General features: G+C 40.4%; 1 protein-coding gene across 5 annotated transcripts in view; it reads right to left on the reverse strand.

The window, feature by feature from the left end:
• The window catches only part of FARP2 (FERM, ARH/RhoGEF and pleckstrin domain protein 2), a 73,891-nt gene that overhangs the window by 25,121 nt on the left and 29,745 nt on the right, over nt 1–19,025 (reverse strand). For all 5 annotated transcript variants that reach the window (XR_012057462.1, XR_012057461.1, XM_030280578.4 and 2 more), the window contains exons 8-13: nt 11,558–11,705; nt 10,693–10,782; nt 9,440–9,603; nt 9,244–9,312; nt 7,761–7,818; nt 6,857–7,097 (exon numbers count right to left, since the gene is read on the reverse strand). Coding sequence is in view for 3 of the 5 variants with exons in the window: in XM_030280578.4 (XP_030136438.4) it covers nt 6,857–7,097; nt 7,761–7,818; nt 9,244–9,312; nt 9,440–9,603; nt 10,693–10,782; nt 11,558–11,705 (770 nt within the window). In the remaining 2 variants the exon portion in view is untranslated. The remainder of the gene's footprint in view (nt 1–6,856; nt 7,098–7,760; nt 7,819–9,243; nt 9,313–9,439; nt 9,604–10,692; nt 10,783–11,557; nt 11,706–19,025) is intronic.

The raw sequence follows: 19,025 nt of genomic DNA on the forward strand, positions 1-19,025 counted from the left end.
ACCACATGCACAGACCAAATTATTATTTCTAGAGTGAAAGTACACAGTATTGCTTCTAGAGCAATGTCACTAGCAAGCTGATGTACCACAAGTAAAATCCTGGATATTTTCCCTATCTTTCTTATTTCAAAACATCACAACTAGCAGCTTTTCCCTCTGCAAATCTTCCCTTTGAAAAGATGAGAAATAGTTGGAACATATGAGAATCTTGGAAATTATCTGAGAGCCTAAAGAACTGAAGCAAGAGACTTTAAATTCAAAGATCTCTTTTTTATCCTCCAACAGGTACAGGTCACACGAAACATTAAAGCACATTTACAGCACTTGGCATTTGCCCCAGTGCTGTGTACCTGTGAAGTCACATCTGCATGTGGTACTACCAGAATCCTAAGGCTGGCCCTGGTTTTATGGTGATGCTCATAAAACAGCTGAACCCTCCTTTTGCCACCTTTCCACCTGGTAAAAGCCCTGTTTGCAGGAAAGAGGATTTACCTAAAAATTGGCCAGAGACACCTGAATAAGAACCTGCCAGCTAGAAAACATGCAATTGCCTTCACATGCTGTGTTTGCAAAAAAAGGACAATCTTCCAATAAAAATAGATATACAGGAGAGAGAGTTCAAGGGATATACCCAGTTTAAAAGGTCTCCACAATAAATATAATTCCTACAAAGAAATCTGAACTTCTAGTCCCATTTGTATTCCAAGCAAAAGATCTGCACAAAGCAGGAATTTGAAACCCACACACCAGTGTTTGCCTACTGTGCTCTATTTCCAGCGAAGTGCTACAGGGGGAAAACTGTGTGGAGAAAGCTGGGAATAAAACTATAAGATGCCTTGGCTAGGAGAACAAATATTTATTCTATTTCAAAGGTAAGGGTAATGAAAATAAAGCTAAAAAGCCCATGTTGTCATTTATATCAAAGATTTCCTTGTTTTATTGCATAAACAATTAAAATTATGAATTAGTACAAATCTGTAGGTTCATAATTGGCAATCTGAACAGACACAAAGATACTCAAAACCCCAACATATAATTCAATAAACATTTCCCATATAAAAGATAAAGTTCAAGAGATCAGTTAAAAAATTCCAGCTCTCTTTGTTAGAATGCAATCTTTTCCTGGCAAGAGTAGCACCTATGGAACTGGGGAGTCCCTCTAACCAAGGCACACGTACCCCTGTTCGTACCGATAAACAGGAATTTTGTGATTCCAGCAACTGCAGAACATTACGAATTTTGAAAATGTGTAGGAAACCTTCCCACAGACCAGGTTCAATTAATCAAGTTCCAATTTTGAACTTCCAAACCTCCAGCTTAGGCACTGGAGTAATCCTATGGGAGCCCATGGGCAGGAAATTAATTAAGAGGATTTTATGATGTGTTTGGAACTGCAAAGTCTCCCCATCTTCAGACAGAGAATGTATATGTACAGCCATACATATACACACAGCCCTTGTGCCAAGTGAGGTGTAAGAGTCCCTAAAAATGACAGGCAATGACAGCTACAGGACTACATTGACACCTGTGATTACACTCATTCAGTACTGAGTAATTATGGCTTAGAACATTTTGCAAAATGACAATAATGGGAATGACTTACCGACAGGTTTGCACCAAAAAAGCATAAAAATATAACAAATTTTATTAGTGTCTTCACAAAATCTTATCCCTACCAAGACTTGCAACTAGACAAAATCTACCACCACCAAAAAAAAAAAAATCAAATAAAAACACCCAATACCAAACCATAACCAAGCCATCAAAAAAAAAACCAAAACAAAACAACCCAAAACAACAAAAAAAATCCCTTAAACAGAATCACCTATGACCACAATACACATAAGCACAGGAAAAAGGAGATCAATACTTGGTATTATCCAGATTATTCAGCAACTCTGAAATTCACTGGAAATTAAAGTGAAAGTTGAGGGTAGATTGATATATCACCCAATTCCACCCTAAGATAACATATGGCGAGTCCTGGGAATATACAGCATGTATTACTTGACTAATGAATACTTTAAAATTACAAAATCTACACACAATAGGTAACACAGGTTAGTAAACTTAACAAAGCTTAACCAGGTGGTGGATAGGTCAGAGAATATTCCATGACCCACGTTTTGTGCAAATTAAGTTTCATTAACTGCATAGATGATGATCAAAAAAATGCTCTGATGTAGTGCTTTACAGTGAATAAATGTGCTTAAGCATCAGAAGGGTTATAAGTACACACACAGAGAAGTACAGGTGGGAATTAAATTGCTCACTCAAAACATCCATTTTGCTATCTCTCAATTGCAAAAACCCAGCAGCCTGACTCACTGGGAAAAGGTCACTAATATTGGCCTGCATCCGACAGCTGCCTGTGTTTGCTAGAACAGAACAGAGAGACAGAAAAGGATGGAAAGCAGCCCTGCTTCACTGTGGAGCCCTGGCACGCTCCCTTAGCTGAGCTGCAAACAGCTGCTGGGTGCACTGTGTAGAGCAGAACACACCTGGACACTCTGTGGTTCTCCTACTGGAAAAACACAGCACCAAAACCTGTGCACTGGCTAGAAATGCTCATACCTGTGTGTGCCCCCAGCTCCCCAAGGGGTGGGAGGCACAAAGCAAATGCCCAAGAACCTCCAGGGGCGGGGAGTGGGAGGAGCAGGGGGACAACCACTTGCTGGCCACAGGATAAAGTTTACACCCCTAGGTTTTATCTGCTCTACCACAGCTCCTCAAATGCTGCCTTCTTGCTCATGGTACTCGACACAGATCTTCTCAGTCTCGTCATTTTTCCTGAGTAATTTCCCCTTTTCCCATGCCGTGCGGTTCCTGCAGCAGAGGTCACTGCGAGGCTCCTGGCTCTCACACTGCCAGCTCGCCACTCACCTTCATGAAAGGAAAGCTTGTGTTCTCAGGAAATAAACAGAAATCAGTACCAGGAACTAAGTTTTAGTATCAACAATGTAATTAGAAAATAAAACAAACCCCAGGGAATAACTCTGGAAGTTAAGCAGCATCGCCAGGACTAAGGACACACCACACTGCCCTACAGTTCACCACTCCCCTCGTGCTACCCAAAAGTAAAAGAAGGGGACAGAGCAGGGAAAGACCTTCCTTGTCCCACCTTCTCCTGCCACCTTAGGAGACAGCCAGGGGAGAAGAGGACAGCTCCACTGCACTGAAAAAACCCACACAGCTCCCTGGGAAGGCCTGAGCTGCCACATTCCCTTGAGGGCAGCTGGTTTTCTCTCCATCTCTAAAAAGTGAATCTGAACTTCTGTGTCTGAAGGAAATTATGAAGCACCTTTGCTCACAGCTTTCTTGCTATAATAAAAACTCCACTTATGAACCAAATTGTCTTCTCTTTTGCGAAACCTTGAACAAAACAACACAACTCAGTAAGCAAAGAAATCCTCATATGGCTTTGCAAATCAAGTGAAGCACAGAAGGAAACCATGACAGCTCTATGCTATTAGTCAGCCAGAGCACAGAAAGAACTAACAGGGGCACAGCAGCAGCCCTGAACTCTCATTTTGTACCTAAAGCCTTCATCTAAACAGATCTGTACCAGGGTCAAAGGTCCCCTCACCTCTTCTTCACCTGTGGATCCACACAACTTGCTCTAAGACAGAAGACTGAAGTCCTAGTCACTACCAGTGCTTTGGAAAACAAAAGGGGCACTACACTAAGAATCTTATTGCTTTCTTAAAAAAAAAAAAAAAAATAGAAAATCCCTGAGAGTTAGAACTGCCAATAAAAGATCTGCACAGTTTAAAATAAAGAAGAAAAACATTGAAGATGTATTTTCAAACTGTGATGCAAGAAGGCAAATTGGCAAGCCTGTACATTGAAAATACAGGCAGCTTTTTACCAGTATCTTTTGAAAACTAAGAGAATTTAGTTGCATTTATTCCTTATTTTAACACATTTAAAGGAATGCTTCTAACTGAGACACAAGACATGAAACACGGGCAGACAGTTATATGTAATAGCTGCATCTTGATCCTCTTTTTAATAGATCAAAGACATCAACAGCCTTTGTATACATCTTTATATACTTGTCCCTGATGGTACCACCTGTTACAGAGTTTGCAGACAGAATTCTGTCTTTTTGCTCATTTTCTTTCTCTTCCTTAGGTTACATAATGTAGTTCATTCTGGGAAGAAATCAGACAAATCACCTAAAAATGTATTTAAAGGCATCAGCTCTCTACACCACTGCAGACCTCCTCCAAGCCCTGTTTCAAAATGTCACACCACACACCCATGCATCATCTCCACAGGCCTGAATAAAGCCCCACAAAGAGCAAGAACACACATTCAACGGGAAAGAAATAAAATAGAAGTAACCTGTAGCAAAAAAAAAAAAAAAGAGCACCTTGTAGTACATTACTGGAGGTCTGAGCTAATACTTTGCTCTCTATGTGCTTTGTCTTTTTGTGCTGCTGGCAAAGGGGGCAGGTTTCTCATGGGACAACACAAATTCCACTCAAACACAAGATAAAAGCAAGCACTGTGCAGAATAGTTATACCTTGGTAAAACTAACCTGGAATAAATGGGTGACTAAAGGAGGTTTTACCTCCTCGAGTTCTGCCTCACGTTGAAAAGTATTCCATTGAAGTTTTGGTTATCAGAATTTTGAGAAATAACAGTATTTTTTTAATGCTTGAGTAAACAATGAGGTCTTTAATGATATATCAAGACCATATTTAAACTGATAGCAATAATATATAACCATAAAGTTATGTTTGTAACTAAGCTGCTTATATTGGAGGCATCAACTGTGTTAGTACTGCACTGTCTCAGCAAAGGACTGAAAACTGGGCAGAAGGGAACCCCAAAGCCAAGTGCTAGAAGCTGAACCAACCTGAAGCTCTAACTGTTGTCTATAGTATTTACCTCTCCTAACAACTCTATTTCTCAGGAAAATTACAGTATTTTTCTGAATACAGTCCATATTTTAAAGAAAAAGTTAAAGCTAACACCAAGTTTACCACCAGCTGTCCTCCAGATACAGGATACTTTTCTGAATTACCTTGTATTTTTATGCAGAGTGATTAATAATGAGCAAGAAGGGAAACGTGATGGGGATTAAGTGCTTTTATAGTCTCTGTATATCTCCAAACTGGTGCAAAACATTTGCTGCTGGACTGCTGAAGACACCTGGAAGTCAGCAAATAAGCTTGTCTTCACAAGAAGTTTGGAAACTGCTATTTCCATTTGGTTGTATACACACTCCCTCTTCCAAACTACCTTCCAGAGGTAGGGTATTTATTCTTCAAAGCATACCACAGACATGTTGCATAAGTTGGTATTTTAAAACTGTCCTTCAGAGATGATTTGAAGATTCTTCGGGGTTTTTTTAATTATGGAAACAAAAACAAACCCAAAATGAGGATCGTGCTACAGCACAGGAAAACAGGCAATTCAGTGGATGCAGCTGCTGGTTTATAAGCATGTGCAGAAGTGACTGTTTTATTTGGATTTTGGAGGAACAGCATATTATATGAAACTCGTACAGATATGTTTACAGCCAAAGAAATTCTTCAGTATACTGTAAATTGTGACGTCTGCATGAGTCAGTTGATACTTACAATTCTCTGAAATCAGTGTTTTTTCCTAAATGTAGTATTTTCCAATATTGTAGCCTATCATAACCCATTCTTGATGTAGTGTGATGCACAGAAACACAGCACCAAAACTTGGATGCTTTGAGAGACACTGAAGAGGCACACAAATTAAAAAACAAAAATTAAAAAATCAACTGTTATGTGATTTAAAATCCAGCCACTGGATTGACTGATATCACACCCTATTGACTTCCAAGCCTGAAAAGCATAGAGGGATCCATCGCAAAAATCAAGACCAATCAATTGATTTCTGACTTCTCTGTCCAGTCTTCTTGCGTGAGATTTTTTAAATTATTTTGAAAGTCAAAGGCACAATTGTCCCCCGTGCTTTGAGCGAAGGGGTTACTAAAGAAAAGGTTTACATCCAGAGGTGCAGCTGTTTCCGAGTCCCAGGAGTCGGTGTCTGTGCTGCTGGAGTCTTCTGTGGTGGTGGGAGGGCAGCTGAGCTGCTCCAGCTGGTCGATAATGTCCGTGAACTGGAAGGCTGAGCTGGACTCGGAGCGCACGGAGTAGGTGGGGAAGTTGAGCATGGAGCTGGCCTCGGAATGGTTGGCAGAGCCGTAGGTGTGCAGGGAGGAGGTCCCGTTCAGGGGCAGGTTGTTGAGGGAGCTGCTCTCGGAGCGGTTGTTGATCAGGGAGCTGGTTTCCGAGGGGCTCAGCAGGCTTTGCATTCTGCTGGCTTGGGCCTTCACCTCAAACAGCTCCGAGGTGTCCGACGGCCTCTCATTGCCGTTGAAATCGCTCCCTTCTTCAAATTCAAACTCCTCTTCCATATTCATATCCACGGCCTCGGTTGAGTACCTGTCAGGGCTCGACTGAGCAGAGACTGAGCTTTGCTGGAGGGCATCTGCAGCTAAACCAGCCGGCTCTGACAGACACTTAGAAAACTCAGCACCCTTTAATTCTAACCCACTGTACACATAGGAAAATGCCTCAGAGCCCCCAGCAAAAAAGGACATTTCTGCTGGGTCATCATCAATAAACTCCTCTGACACCTGTAACTGGGAATTTGTCAGTGTGAAAAGAGGGGCCCCTCGGCTGCCACGCTGCTGCTCTTTTTCAGCAATGAATACACCTGTGGTAAAGTCATCCTCATCATTGTCATTTTTACAACCAGCAACCCTGCTCTCCTTACTAGTTCTCGCTACACCTACGTCTACACCGCAACCACTCTCAACAACAGGACAAGACGGGTCACAGTTTCCTGCAACACTACCAAACCCAACACCTTGGAGCACAGGAGATCCAGGCTGCTGCATCAGCTTCCTCCCCACTTCTTCCACTGGTGCTGCAGTGGTTTTGTCTGCAATCCTTGTGTATGGTGCTCGGGGGTCCAAGGAGGAAGGGCTGGGTTCAGCAAACATGGGCAGGACAGAAGTAGGACTGGTCAAGGAGTGAACCGAGTGGAGGGGGGCAGCTGTTGAGGCAGGAGACCCTGGAGTTCTCAAGCCCTCAGTGAATGGGACACTCTAAAAGGGGACAGAAAAGCAGAGACAAAACAGATAAAAAGGTTTTTGTAATACATAAAAACCAATGTAACATCCAGTTACATCCATATGCAGAAGAAATATATGCTTCACAGGAGCTCACTTTACAACAGACATTGTACAGAACATGATCCAGCAGCCCTGTGATAACTGGATGGAAAGTTCAAAGCATACATTTTATAGCTGAACAAGCATCCACAAAGAAAAACACAAAAATGACAGTGAAATTCTGTGATGCTTCCTTAACATCTCCCATGTTAAGAATGCTCTCTTAACACAAGAGCATTCAGTGAAATTATTATTTCTTGCCGTGTCCTGCAGAAGGCATCTTACAACAGCTTTGAGACTGCCAGAAAGCAGTCAGAGAGTAGTTGGAGATAACTAATCCTCTGAAATAACAACATACTAGAAAGTCTAACACTTCCTTTTCGGTTCAGCAGAACTTTGAGTAAAATATTACTCACTTCACACTCCACTGGCCACAACTATCAAATCAGTAACTCCAATGAAAAGAACTGTGCAGCAGACAAAGAGCATTACAGTGGCAGCAATTCTGGTGAGTTGACTCCTCCACTGTCACCTCAGAAGGCTGTTTGTCCATGCCCCTGACCACAGCCACAACCCCAAGAGTGCTGCAGAACTGACCTGCTTTGGCACGTCTGTGTTCGAGGTGCGAGTGGATGCTCTGACCTTGCTGTGCCTCCTGTAGAACAGAGCAGCCTGTCAGCATCCAAGACATGCATCAGCCTCATTCCTTCCCCATCACTTATGGCCATGCCAGTAGCCAACAGAAACATCTCAAGCTCTATTTTATCATGTTTTGTTAATAACTAGGTCAAGTTTTAAAAGGTTGAAAGAGCTGTAAATTAAATGATGCAAGATAAGAGACATACAGAATAAGAATAAAGCAAGATCCAGATCTTTCACAGAATCTGAGAACCATTAAAATTGGAAAAGGCCTCTCAGATCATCAAGTCCAACTGTTCCCCCAGCGCTAACCATTTCCCCAAGTGCTTTATCTCCACCTTTTATGAACATCTCCAGGGATAGTGATGCCAACACTTCTCTGGGCAGCCTGTGCCAGTGCCTGACTGCCCTTTCAGTGAAGAAATTTCTCCCAGTATCTGACCTAAACTTCTCATGGCACCACTTGAAGCTGTTTCCTCTTGTCCTGTCACTTGTTATTTGGGAGCAGAGACTGACCCCACCTGGCTGGTGGGGTTCTCTTGGTACCAACTTGTAGGAGACTTCAAGAACAACTTGGGCTGGATACTAACTGAACACTAAACAGCACATTTTAGTTTAACTCCATCCTTCTCCATTATTATAAACATCTACAGAAGAATGGCTTCAGAACCAGAATCAGCTAATAATTGTACAAATTTTTGCAACCTCAACCATATAAAATTTTGTATGTTAGACTCCAAAAAGTGATATACTGCATTACACTTTAGATTCACTCTATGTGAATAATTAAATAGAAAATCAGATTTTCAAATAGAAAAGGAGCTCAACTGTAGTCTGAGACATTAACAATATTTATTAATAGTAGATTAATGTAATTTTTTTAAAATTCCTATTAAATTCTTATAATCTTTTGGATTAGGAGTAAGAGTTTCTCACGCATAGTTTGGAATAGGATTTGGAGTAGGAGGAGTTTCCCACATGTAGACTGGACAGCATTAGAGTCAAGTAAGGAAAAAACAATTTCATAATGAAAACACATATTCTTAATTTACATATTTATATGATTAGAAACAAATGAGTATTTTAGGTCACAGTTTCAAACTTGCAGATCCCAAGTTCCATTATGTGCTCTGCCACTGGCTGATTGCACAGCTACACTGGCACAGACAGGTCCTCACTAACACAGAATCTCCAGTACGTGCTGAACTTTCAGACAGCTAAGCCACACATTGTCCACAGACATCCAAACATGGTACCAAAACTTTCCTAAGCTTCTTATAGCATCACAAAATAATAAACTTTTACATTTTAGTTTAGCTACCTTAAATTTGGTAACTGAGAGTGAGCCTGCCTCCAAGCAGCATTAAAACACAAATGTAGGCAACAAGGGCACTGTGAGAGTCTCAGTTATGTTTTGCCTTACAAAGCTATTTCATCTTACCTTTCATATGGGGTTCTCTTCATCCCACTGTCCTTAATATAATCCACTAGCTGCTTCTGTGTTCGTCCACTGTGAACCCACAGAAGTACAAAGGTTATCAAACACAGGGGATGAGCATTAGAGAGGAATGTCTTTAGAATACTTCCTTTTGCTCTCATTTTCTAAGACAAAATGAGTGTGCTCTGTTTCTCCCTACCTGTATCTGAATGATGACCCTCTGGTGAAGAACACTGCTTTAGCCTTTGGCTTTGGCTGGTCGAAGAGCCTAAAGAATGTGTGATACTCAACACAGATTTTCCAGAAGTTTTTACACTCATCCCTACTTCCCAAAAGAAACTCCAATGTGTCTTGATAGGGGCCCTGGGAAAAAAACATAGAAGTTCAGTAGCACCTAAAATGACAGTAAGGAGAAAAAGAAGGCACAAATGTGTGCTAACAAAAAAGCTGAACTCCAGCAAGATGCAGGATTTTGCTAAGTCACTTCTCATCTGCCTTAAAGCAATGAGAGTGATTCTGAATGGAGTTAAAAACTATTCAATATCTGTCTAAAATGTTTGCTTACCTTGAAACTGTAAAAGTGTTTAAAAAGCACTTGACTTTAGAAATATGCTCAATATAAACCACCTTTAGAAAATTCAAAGACATTTAAGTAAAATAGCTATTTTAAAATACTATTCCTTTTTTAGGCGTTCTGATGCTTTGTCTCCTGGAAATTCAGACAAAACCAGAAAATACTGCATATGTCAGAGTACAGTTATCACATGAAATTTCTGAGGGTCTCTTTGTGAGACACATTGCTACATCAGCAGACAGTGTGCCCTGTTTCAGGTATCCTTGATACATGAAATTATATTATGTCCAAACTTGGGGTTTTTTCCCTCTATTTTAATATAAATTAAACACTGAATGCAATCTAGTCATCCAGCGTGGAAGCAACAATTTTGATTACATCTGCAATGAAAAACATCTACTGTAAATCAGCTACGTATGAAAATTGACACTTGTGCTATAGAGATGTACAGAAAAGATGAAGCAAGAGTAATCACACCATCCTTAAAATTAAGGTACAACAATATAATTTCAGCCACCCATTCCTACCTGAGGTGTATCGGATAATTTTCATTTGAATCAAGAAAGTGGATGCAACTTTTTCAAAGGAGAAGTACTGAGAAAGGCTGCACCAAATACTTGGATCTAGCAATTTTTTTCTGTCTTACATTTATACATGTGTAAGCTTGTGTCAAGGATAAACTGAGATTGAAACACAAAACCTAAAGATCCTAAATTGTGGACTGGGAAAAGGAAAGATTGACACTTGAATGATGCAGCCAAACCTGCCCATTGAGGCTATTTTATAAAATCACAAACTCAGGAAATTTCATAATAAAATGAAGCACAGGTATTTTTTTTAACACTGATCATCTATATTAGAGTAAAAGTTACACAAACCTCTGGGTGGAGCTTAATAAGAAATCTTTTCCTCTTGAAGCTCAGTTTACGGACCTTGGACCAGTTGAAGGTATTGATTTTTGTGTTACCCTGAATCAAAATGAGAATGATCAAATGTTAGCAAAAGTTTCAGAAAAGCAGAGTACCAAGCAAAATTCTGTTGTGGGTATATAGATGTGTATGTGGACACATCCAGATGGATTTTTAGTTCTGGTGACAATATTTCCTTAAAAAGAGAGGCCACTAAGCAGTCTCAGAGGGATTGCAGGACTGCAGTGGCTGATGCAGCTCCAAAAGAAGTTGCCCCACAGTGACCAAAGAACAGGTAATACCCAGCTGAGCACTCAAAAAGAAATATTTCAGTAAATCAGCTGCCTCTGTCTTTTGGGGAGAGGAAAACCCTATCATTGCATTCATAAACAGGATTCTGAGCACTGAGTTGCTTCTTTAATACAACAAACATAGTAACACTAATTGGTCCAATCACTCCAATCAATCAGCATTCCTATACAATAAGAGCAACAATACCCCAGCAAAAATCCACCGAAATATTAAAATAAGAGAAACCAAACCAAAATTCCAGGATGACAGACCTGTCCCAGGGCTGTTCCAAATGAATTGATGATTTTCTCTCACCACACACCTAACTTCAAACAAAGCCCCTCTGCTTCACTGTCACTTGGTTTTGATGCTCTGCTCTCTGTACAAGAACAAGCTGCACCGAACAGAATTTTGGGGGCTTAAATGACATTCCTTGACCATAGAACATGTTAAATTTTCAAGACATCAGAAACATCTGATGTTAAAATGAGAGACTTACTCCAAGACATGCTAAAGGGCAGTCAGTCTGCCATCCCTGCCATACCTGGAACACCAGCACACCCATGTGTGAAACTGCCAGATTGATTTTGGTGCCCTCACGGTCAGAGGCAAGGTGGAATCTGATGCCATACATCTCCAGTTTCCGGGCAATTTCAAGCACTTGAAAGTCAGATTCAGCAGGAGTTTGACCCCTATAATGAGGAAGAAAAATAAAATTTTAAGAACAATCTGATTCTACCACACTGCCAGCGTGCTTAACTCTAAACTCTGGCACTAAATGAGAATCTTCTGTCTCATCTAGTTGAGTGGTTTCACTCCATGTTGTGTGTTACACTGAAAGTTCTGGAATGACACAGCTGATGGCCAATGTCAAGTGCATCCCAAGACAGATGCTGAGAAAGATATTAATTAGCTCAGAGCTTTTGCAGCTGAGAAACTATAAAGTCAAAGAAATTCAAATTCAAGCCATAATGCTCCTCCTTCTGCTTGCTTGTGTACATATTAGCATTAACTAAGATAGGAAGTGAGAGCTGGTAGAGTTGCACTGCCAGCAAAACAGAAACAATGCAAATATTGCAACAGAATTACCCTTTTCAGATCAGGTTTTGGGACCACAAAATTATTACTCTATTACTACCAGGTGCAACACATTCCCCCTGCCATTGGCTGGATAATTCCCTCCCTGCCAAAGAATCCAGAGGAGGATCTTTAAAATGAAACCTCATCTGCTGTCAAAATTACTCTAAAAACAAGAGGAAGTTGTACACAGACAGGAGCAACTGCTCTGTAAGGGTGCACAAGGTCCAAAACAGCACCACAGAGATTGTTCAAGACTCTGGCATATACCTGTCACAATTTCAGCCCTCACTGACTGCTCCCCACGTTAGCTGACATCAAACCACTAACATTCTGCTCTCCTGCATGAAAACAGTTCTTTTATTTCCTCAATCCCCCTTGTTTGTTTTTTTTTTCCATCAGAGGGGTGTATTAGATTGTAGTGTTTTTTCAGTGGGTACTTGTACTGCCAAGACCTTTTCCCTGTTAAGTCAAAACACTCTGTAAGTTCATGGGTCCTGACAAGGAGTTAAAGATCCTCCAAGAATGAGCAAATGGTGCTGTGGAAATGAAGGAGTTCTTGCAGTCATAGAATCATAAAATCGTCAGGGCTGAAAAAGACATTGAAGATTATCAAGTCCAACTATTGCTGCTGACCATGCCCCAGTTACACTACAAAGCAAAAAAGTCTTATCACAAACATAAGAATATCACCCAAGTAGCTCTCTGAACTACAAACACCCTGCAAGAAAATGCTACTACCCAGTTTTAGGCATAATATGGTCCAGGAGAAACAGGAGACCTTCTCCTGTGCTAACCCCAAGGAAACCCCACTGCAGAGCTGTTGATCTGGGGTCCCCAGCATAAGTGGACACTCCATAAGATGAAACAAGACCAGAGGAAGGCACAGAGATGCTCAAAGAGCTGGAGCCCCTCTGCTCTGGAGACAGGCTGGGAGAGTTGGGGGTGTTCACCTGGAGAAGAGAAGGCTCTGGAGAGACTTCATTTTGGCCTTTCAGTTCCTAAAGAAAGGGACTTCTAAAAAAGAAAGGGACTTTTTCTATGGACAAAAGATGACAGGAGATGAGGGAATGGTTTTAAACTAAAAGAGATGAGATTAAGACTACATTAGGAGAAATTCTTCCCTGTGAGGGTGGTGAGGCCCTGGCACAGGGTGCCCAGAGAAGCTGTGGCTGCCCCTGGATCCCTGGAAGTGTCCAAGGTCGGGTTGGACAGGGCTTGGAGCAACCTGGGATAGTGGAAGGTGTCCCTGCCCATGGCAGAAGGTCAAAGCAAGATTAACTTTAAGGTCCCTTCCATCCCAAACCACTCTGGAATTCTGTGGAACACCAGCAGCACAGGATCTGCTGGGGCATTCAGAGCAGTGAGGCTGCATCAGCCACAGCTGGATAAACTGACCCCCTACATCACTACTGACAATGATTAGAAATAATAAATACCAAATTACTTCCATGTGCAAGTTCATGAGGATAAATGTAATGATACAGAGGAGACACAGGTGCTAAAACATTATTATTCTATTTACAAACAACCAATGCTGAAACCAGATTAGATTCCTGCACTTCCTGCACACACAGACTAAGCACATTTTACAAGCCTTTTTTTCCAAGAAGAAAGTGGCCTTCCTTCCATAAATCTGCATGTCATTTTATTAAAACAAATGACAAACTATTTTTAGCATTACCTATTTTTGTGTACTATGCTGTGCCAACCACAGCATCACTACTAAATAAATTCTCCTGGTCCCTTGACTGGCTTTTCTAGTCAACTCCTTAAAAATACCTCCTTCTACCTACCTAGAGTCATGTGTTAGATCAAACAGTTGTTAAGCTCCATATAGATTTAAAATACAAATAGAGAACACTGAAGTGAATTATTATTACATTTGAATTTAACAAAACTAGGGACGATGACAACACATATTAACCCAGAGTAGGAACTGTGTCTACAATGCAGAATAGAATTATGAAACTTATTTCATATGCTACAGTTTTAAAAATAGAAGCTGTTAGAAAAAGCAATGATTAATGATTTTTTTATACTTACTAAAATTCTCTTTAGTATAAAACACACACATACACAAAATGCCCTGGGAAAATAAACCTGAATGCACACAACAGCATTTCAGCAGTGTTCTGTTGCCTTGTTCATTCTGGAGGGAAAAACAAAGAATCTAAAACACTGCAGCAGGAAATGACAAATTTATTTTGCCAGCTGCAGAAGGCAGGGATTCAGTGACATTCCTGACTTTACAGGCTCAGTCTGTAATCCACCTTATCCCAACGTCAGTATTATGTGACCATGTAATATAAAGGGGAGAACATACGGGGCACAAAAATCTGATTTCAAATGAAACAGAAATGCCAAACTACAGAGAGAGTCTTGTAGCTGCATTTCTACCAGTGTTACCACTGTGTGTACTACTTACATCTAAGAGCTCAAACTGGTAAAGCAGATTTCTCTTCTCCTCACTGAAATGAGTAACACTGGAGCAAGTGCTTTCAACATTGCCTTTCACTGTTGTTTAATTTCCACCACAGATTCCTTAACTGAGTCAAAAAACCTGGAGTACCATGGTTCCTATTTATTAAATATATACGAGACAAAAGAGGCAGATCATAAATCCTGCTTTTGGCCAGGGCTTCCTGAGTTACACTCTGAGAGCACTGTGTGTAACTCCCACCCACGCTAATTCCTACTATAATTCTTCTGAATACAGAGACATTAAGAATGAAAGCAGGGCTTTGTCTTTTAAAAAGGGTGCTGAGGCTGGGAAGGAGGGTTGGAAGGGAAGGAAGGCAAAACCAAAAAATGGCAACTAGAAAATGGGAGCTCTGTAGCACTAAACATTCCTCATGATCAGTCTGGTGTAACTGATGTAGAACCACTGAATGTTATTTTATGTACCATTAGATATGATCGAAAGCACAGCACATCTCAGAAAAAAAAAAAAATCAAAGTAAGATACCAGCCGATTTTCAGAGTGTTGACTTGCACACAACCTGCCTGTAGCCAGCAGAGAGGGCTGAGCCTGGTGTGGAGGAGCTGGGAGCAGAGCCAGGCAGTTCTGACTGTACCTCAGACAGGTACCAAGAGAGGCAGTGACAGAAATTGCCCTCAGATGCTGCCTGCAGGCTTAGCTGCACAGCCCAGCCCCAAAACAATCTGCTCTAATTTTGTTCAGCCATTAAGCAGATAAATCTACTTAATCTTCCCCAGGTCAATAAATGACACACTAATATCAGTATTTCCAGCAAAAACTGCTGTCACTGCAAGAGGTGTTAGTGCAGAGGTTCCTTACAACCATCCAGCTAGAAAAATATTGGTTGTGATACAATATTCCCATGGTAATAGATTCAAAATAAATGCTGTCAAGTGTTAAGTGATTTACAGAGCATTTAAACCCAGCGATTAATATAGAACTTTAAGTGTCAAGTTAGGGTTTTTTTAATTTACACATAATTTAAAGAATTTAAATTCATGGACAACTAAGCTAACAAGTTGTGAAAGGATGTGAGGGATAACAGTAAATGTAAATATAAATCTATTAAATCTTCTACTTCATTCCTGATTTAAGTATGCACAGACAAAGAAACCACAGACATGTGAACACAGGCAAAATGTGTCATGTTGAATCCTGCACTCACCTCCCAGCAAGTATTCTACTACTTACAGGAAGGCAGAAAACATTGTATTTCGGTGTCTGGGTGTCAGGAATTAATTGCAACAGCACCATCTACAAAATATAGATCTTTTGTTTTTAATAAACTATAGAAATAAAATAGGCCAATTCAGGCTTTTGCTGAAGCAATAACTAATGTGCTACACCAAAAATATAACTCATCTTGTTTACTATTACTACATTTGCAAAGTATAGAAACAATGTTCCTAATCTTTTTGAAAGTATTTCCAAATGTAAAATAAAAAATATGTTTAATAGAAAATAAGCATTCAATTGCCATCTTTCCAATTACAATATTCTCAATTTACAGAATGGATTGGATACACAGGTTCTATTTTCATGTGGGTGATGACGTTCTCCCACCTCTAATAGCTACACTGAAGCAATTGAAAAAAAAAAAAAAATGGGCAGAAAGAAAGTGCCACAGAAACAATCTGGAGGAGATGAGCCATCCTGCCAGAAATGGGTTTCTCTTCCTGGACACCTGGTTTGTACAAGAAATCTTTCAGAAGAAATCATCAACGGAAGCATCACAGAATCACAGGATGGGTTGCGTGGGAAGGGACCTTAAAGATCATCCAGTCCCCCACACCTGCCTTGGGCAAGGACACCTTCCACTATCCCTGGCTGCTCCAAGCCCCATCCAACCTGGCCTCAAAAATATTAGTCTGCTAAAGGCAACTGGGGGAATAAAAAGGTAAATTAAAGGAAATAAAAAATCAAAATAAATGAATAAAGTAAAAATATGACACACCAGGATAATATGAAAGAGAAGCATTTTTGTCTGTCAAACTGCACTGTGGAAAAAGCCAAATGCCCAGGTCCCTGCTCCTGCCTGCTCCATGGAACAGAAATGAAGAAAAATGTGTCTGCACTGAGAAAACTCAGAACCCCCCTCAACTGCTGAAGATGGGAAAGGGTAGTCAATATTCCCTGAGTAAGGGAAGAGGGAGGGGATGTATGTGCTAGTTTGGGCTGGGGTTAATTTTCTTCACAGTAGCTGGTACCAGGTTGAGATTTCTGTTTGAGCTGGGAACATGTTAATAACCCAGGGGTGTTTTCCTTACTGCCCAGCAAAGCTCACCCAGAGCCAAGGGTTTTTCTGCTCCACACACAGCTCCACCAGGGAGGGGCTGGGAGAGGGGGCACAGCCAGGACAGCTGATCCCAACTGACCCCGAGGATATTCCATCCCATATGGCCTCGTGCTCAGCACACAGAGCTGGGGGAAGCAGGAGGAAGGGAGGACATTTGGAGTGATGGTGCTTGTTTTCCCAAGTCACTGTTACCTGTGATGAGATCCTGCTTTCCTGAGGATGGCTGAACACCTGCCTGCCAGTGGGAAGTAAGGAATGAATTCCTGGTTTTGCTTTGCATGTGTGTGGCTCTTACTTCACCTATTTAAGCTGTCTGTATCTCAAGCTGTGAATTTTCCCACTTTCACCCTTCCAAATCTCTCCCCCAGCCCACCAAGGGGGAGCCGGCAGCAGCATGGGGCTGAGCTGGGGTTAAACCATGGAAGCCATAGCTCATTTTTAAAACTGCAGTGCTTGCAAAATGACATCTCTCTAACAAAAATGTTTCCAAAGGCACAGGGAAAATTTAAAATGTGCCTTCAAGGTACTCAGGTATCACTAACATTCAAAGGTAACCTTTTCTAATTTCATGCCTCACCTGTTAATCTGAACACTTCCAAAAAAACTGCCTTAAAATAAGATTTACAATCATTTTAATATGGCTGTATTAAATGCAATTCTTATTAAACCAATTTTGAAAAGTACATTTATGAAGCAAGGAATCTTTACCTATTAACCTTCCTAACAAGGCAAAAATACAAACTTTCCTTATTGTAACCAATGATTAGAAGTAACTTGTTTGAAAAAAAAAAGCTCAAATCTATTAAACAGAACTACCAGTCCCTGACTCAGAAGACAGTCACACCTTTCCATCAAGAGAAGCAAACCAGGAAAATTCCCCACAAGCAGAAGCAACTCAACAGAATCCTGGTATGTGAGTAACACTGGGCTGCTCTGTCCATGCTCTGGGGGTACTCAGATGTAAAAATTCCACGTTTCACCTCAAATTTGGGAGCCATCAGCCTACCCTGCATGGTGTCATTAAAACCTTGCATGACCCATTTGTAGCTTCACACTCCACAGCACCTTGCAGTACTATCAAAATGTCACTACAAGTTCTGTGAAAAGGATGTTCCCCCTTATCCTTTGCTTTGAAATTACTAATTATTTCAGCACTTTTCTTCAGACAAGAGAAAAAAAATGAAATTAATGATTTCCCTATTCTGGCAACTTTCTCCCAAGGTGAAGAATCCTAGCATATATTTTAATTTACTTCAAAATTACTTTAAATTACTTTAAAACATTTGTTTCTTCATCATTTCCACAAGCACCTCAAAGGATCAAAAACAGAAAAAAGTAACCACATGATTTCATGAAGAATCAACAAAACTGAAATTTCATCATTAGCAATAATTTCAGTACAAGTTAAAATGACTGATCATAAACAGCAAATAGCTAATTACTGAAATTCTCAGGAACTAATTTTCCAGTACTATAGGATGTGTCTTTAAACACAGATGCTGCCCTGAAAAGCCTTTGTTCTGTCTTAAAGGAAAATCAGTCAGCACCAATCCATGAGTTCACCCACAGATAGCAAGGAAAATCTAGGTTTGGATTAAAACACAGAACCATGCACAATAAAATGCATGTGTGGTCATTCACAAATTTTAGAAGAACTTCAAATTGCTAAATCCTAATATTCAAGGTCTTGAAAATTACAGAAAAATAAGTTCCTGCAGTTCCTGACTCCATGCTGGAACTAATTTTATATTCGTGGCAGAGTTTCTTTGTCACTAATAATCTTCCCTTATTTCAAAAATGCCCAGCTGTAAGATAAGGTATTGCATGAATTCTGATGGAAGTTATTTCTTCCCCACTCCCTCCATCCTTCTCCATCTCCCTTATACTTAATGTGTAGCAAGAGAATATGATGCAATTGATTTCTAATTACTTAGACAAAAACAAGAGCTCTGCATATGCTGGCAAAACTGAGTTTAGACTTTGTAGAATGGAAATTCTGAATAATTATTTTGCCTATAATCATTATTACATGTAAGCTTTCTTTGGGACAGTATTAAAGGCACACTGCAAAAATCACTTGAGAAAAACTGCTGCCCAACAACTCCATCCTGACTATGTAACTATTGCTACCAAACTTTATTGTTCAAGGTAAATGGT

Source organism: Taeniopygia guttata, chromosome 9 (genome assembly GCF_048771995.1).
Source record: "Taeniopygia guttata chromosome 9, bTaeGut7.mat, whole genome shotgun sequence".
NCBI classification, from domain to species: domain Eukaryota; kingdom Metazoa; phylum Chordata; class Aves; order Passeriformes; family Estrildidae; genus Taeniopygia; species Taeniopygia guttata.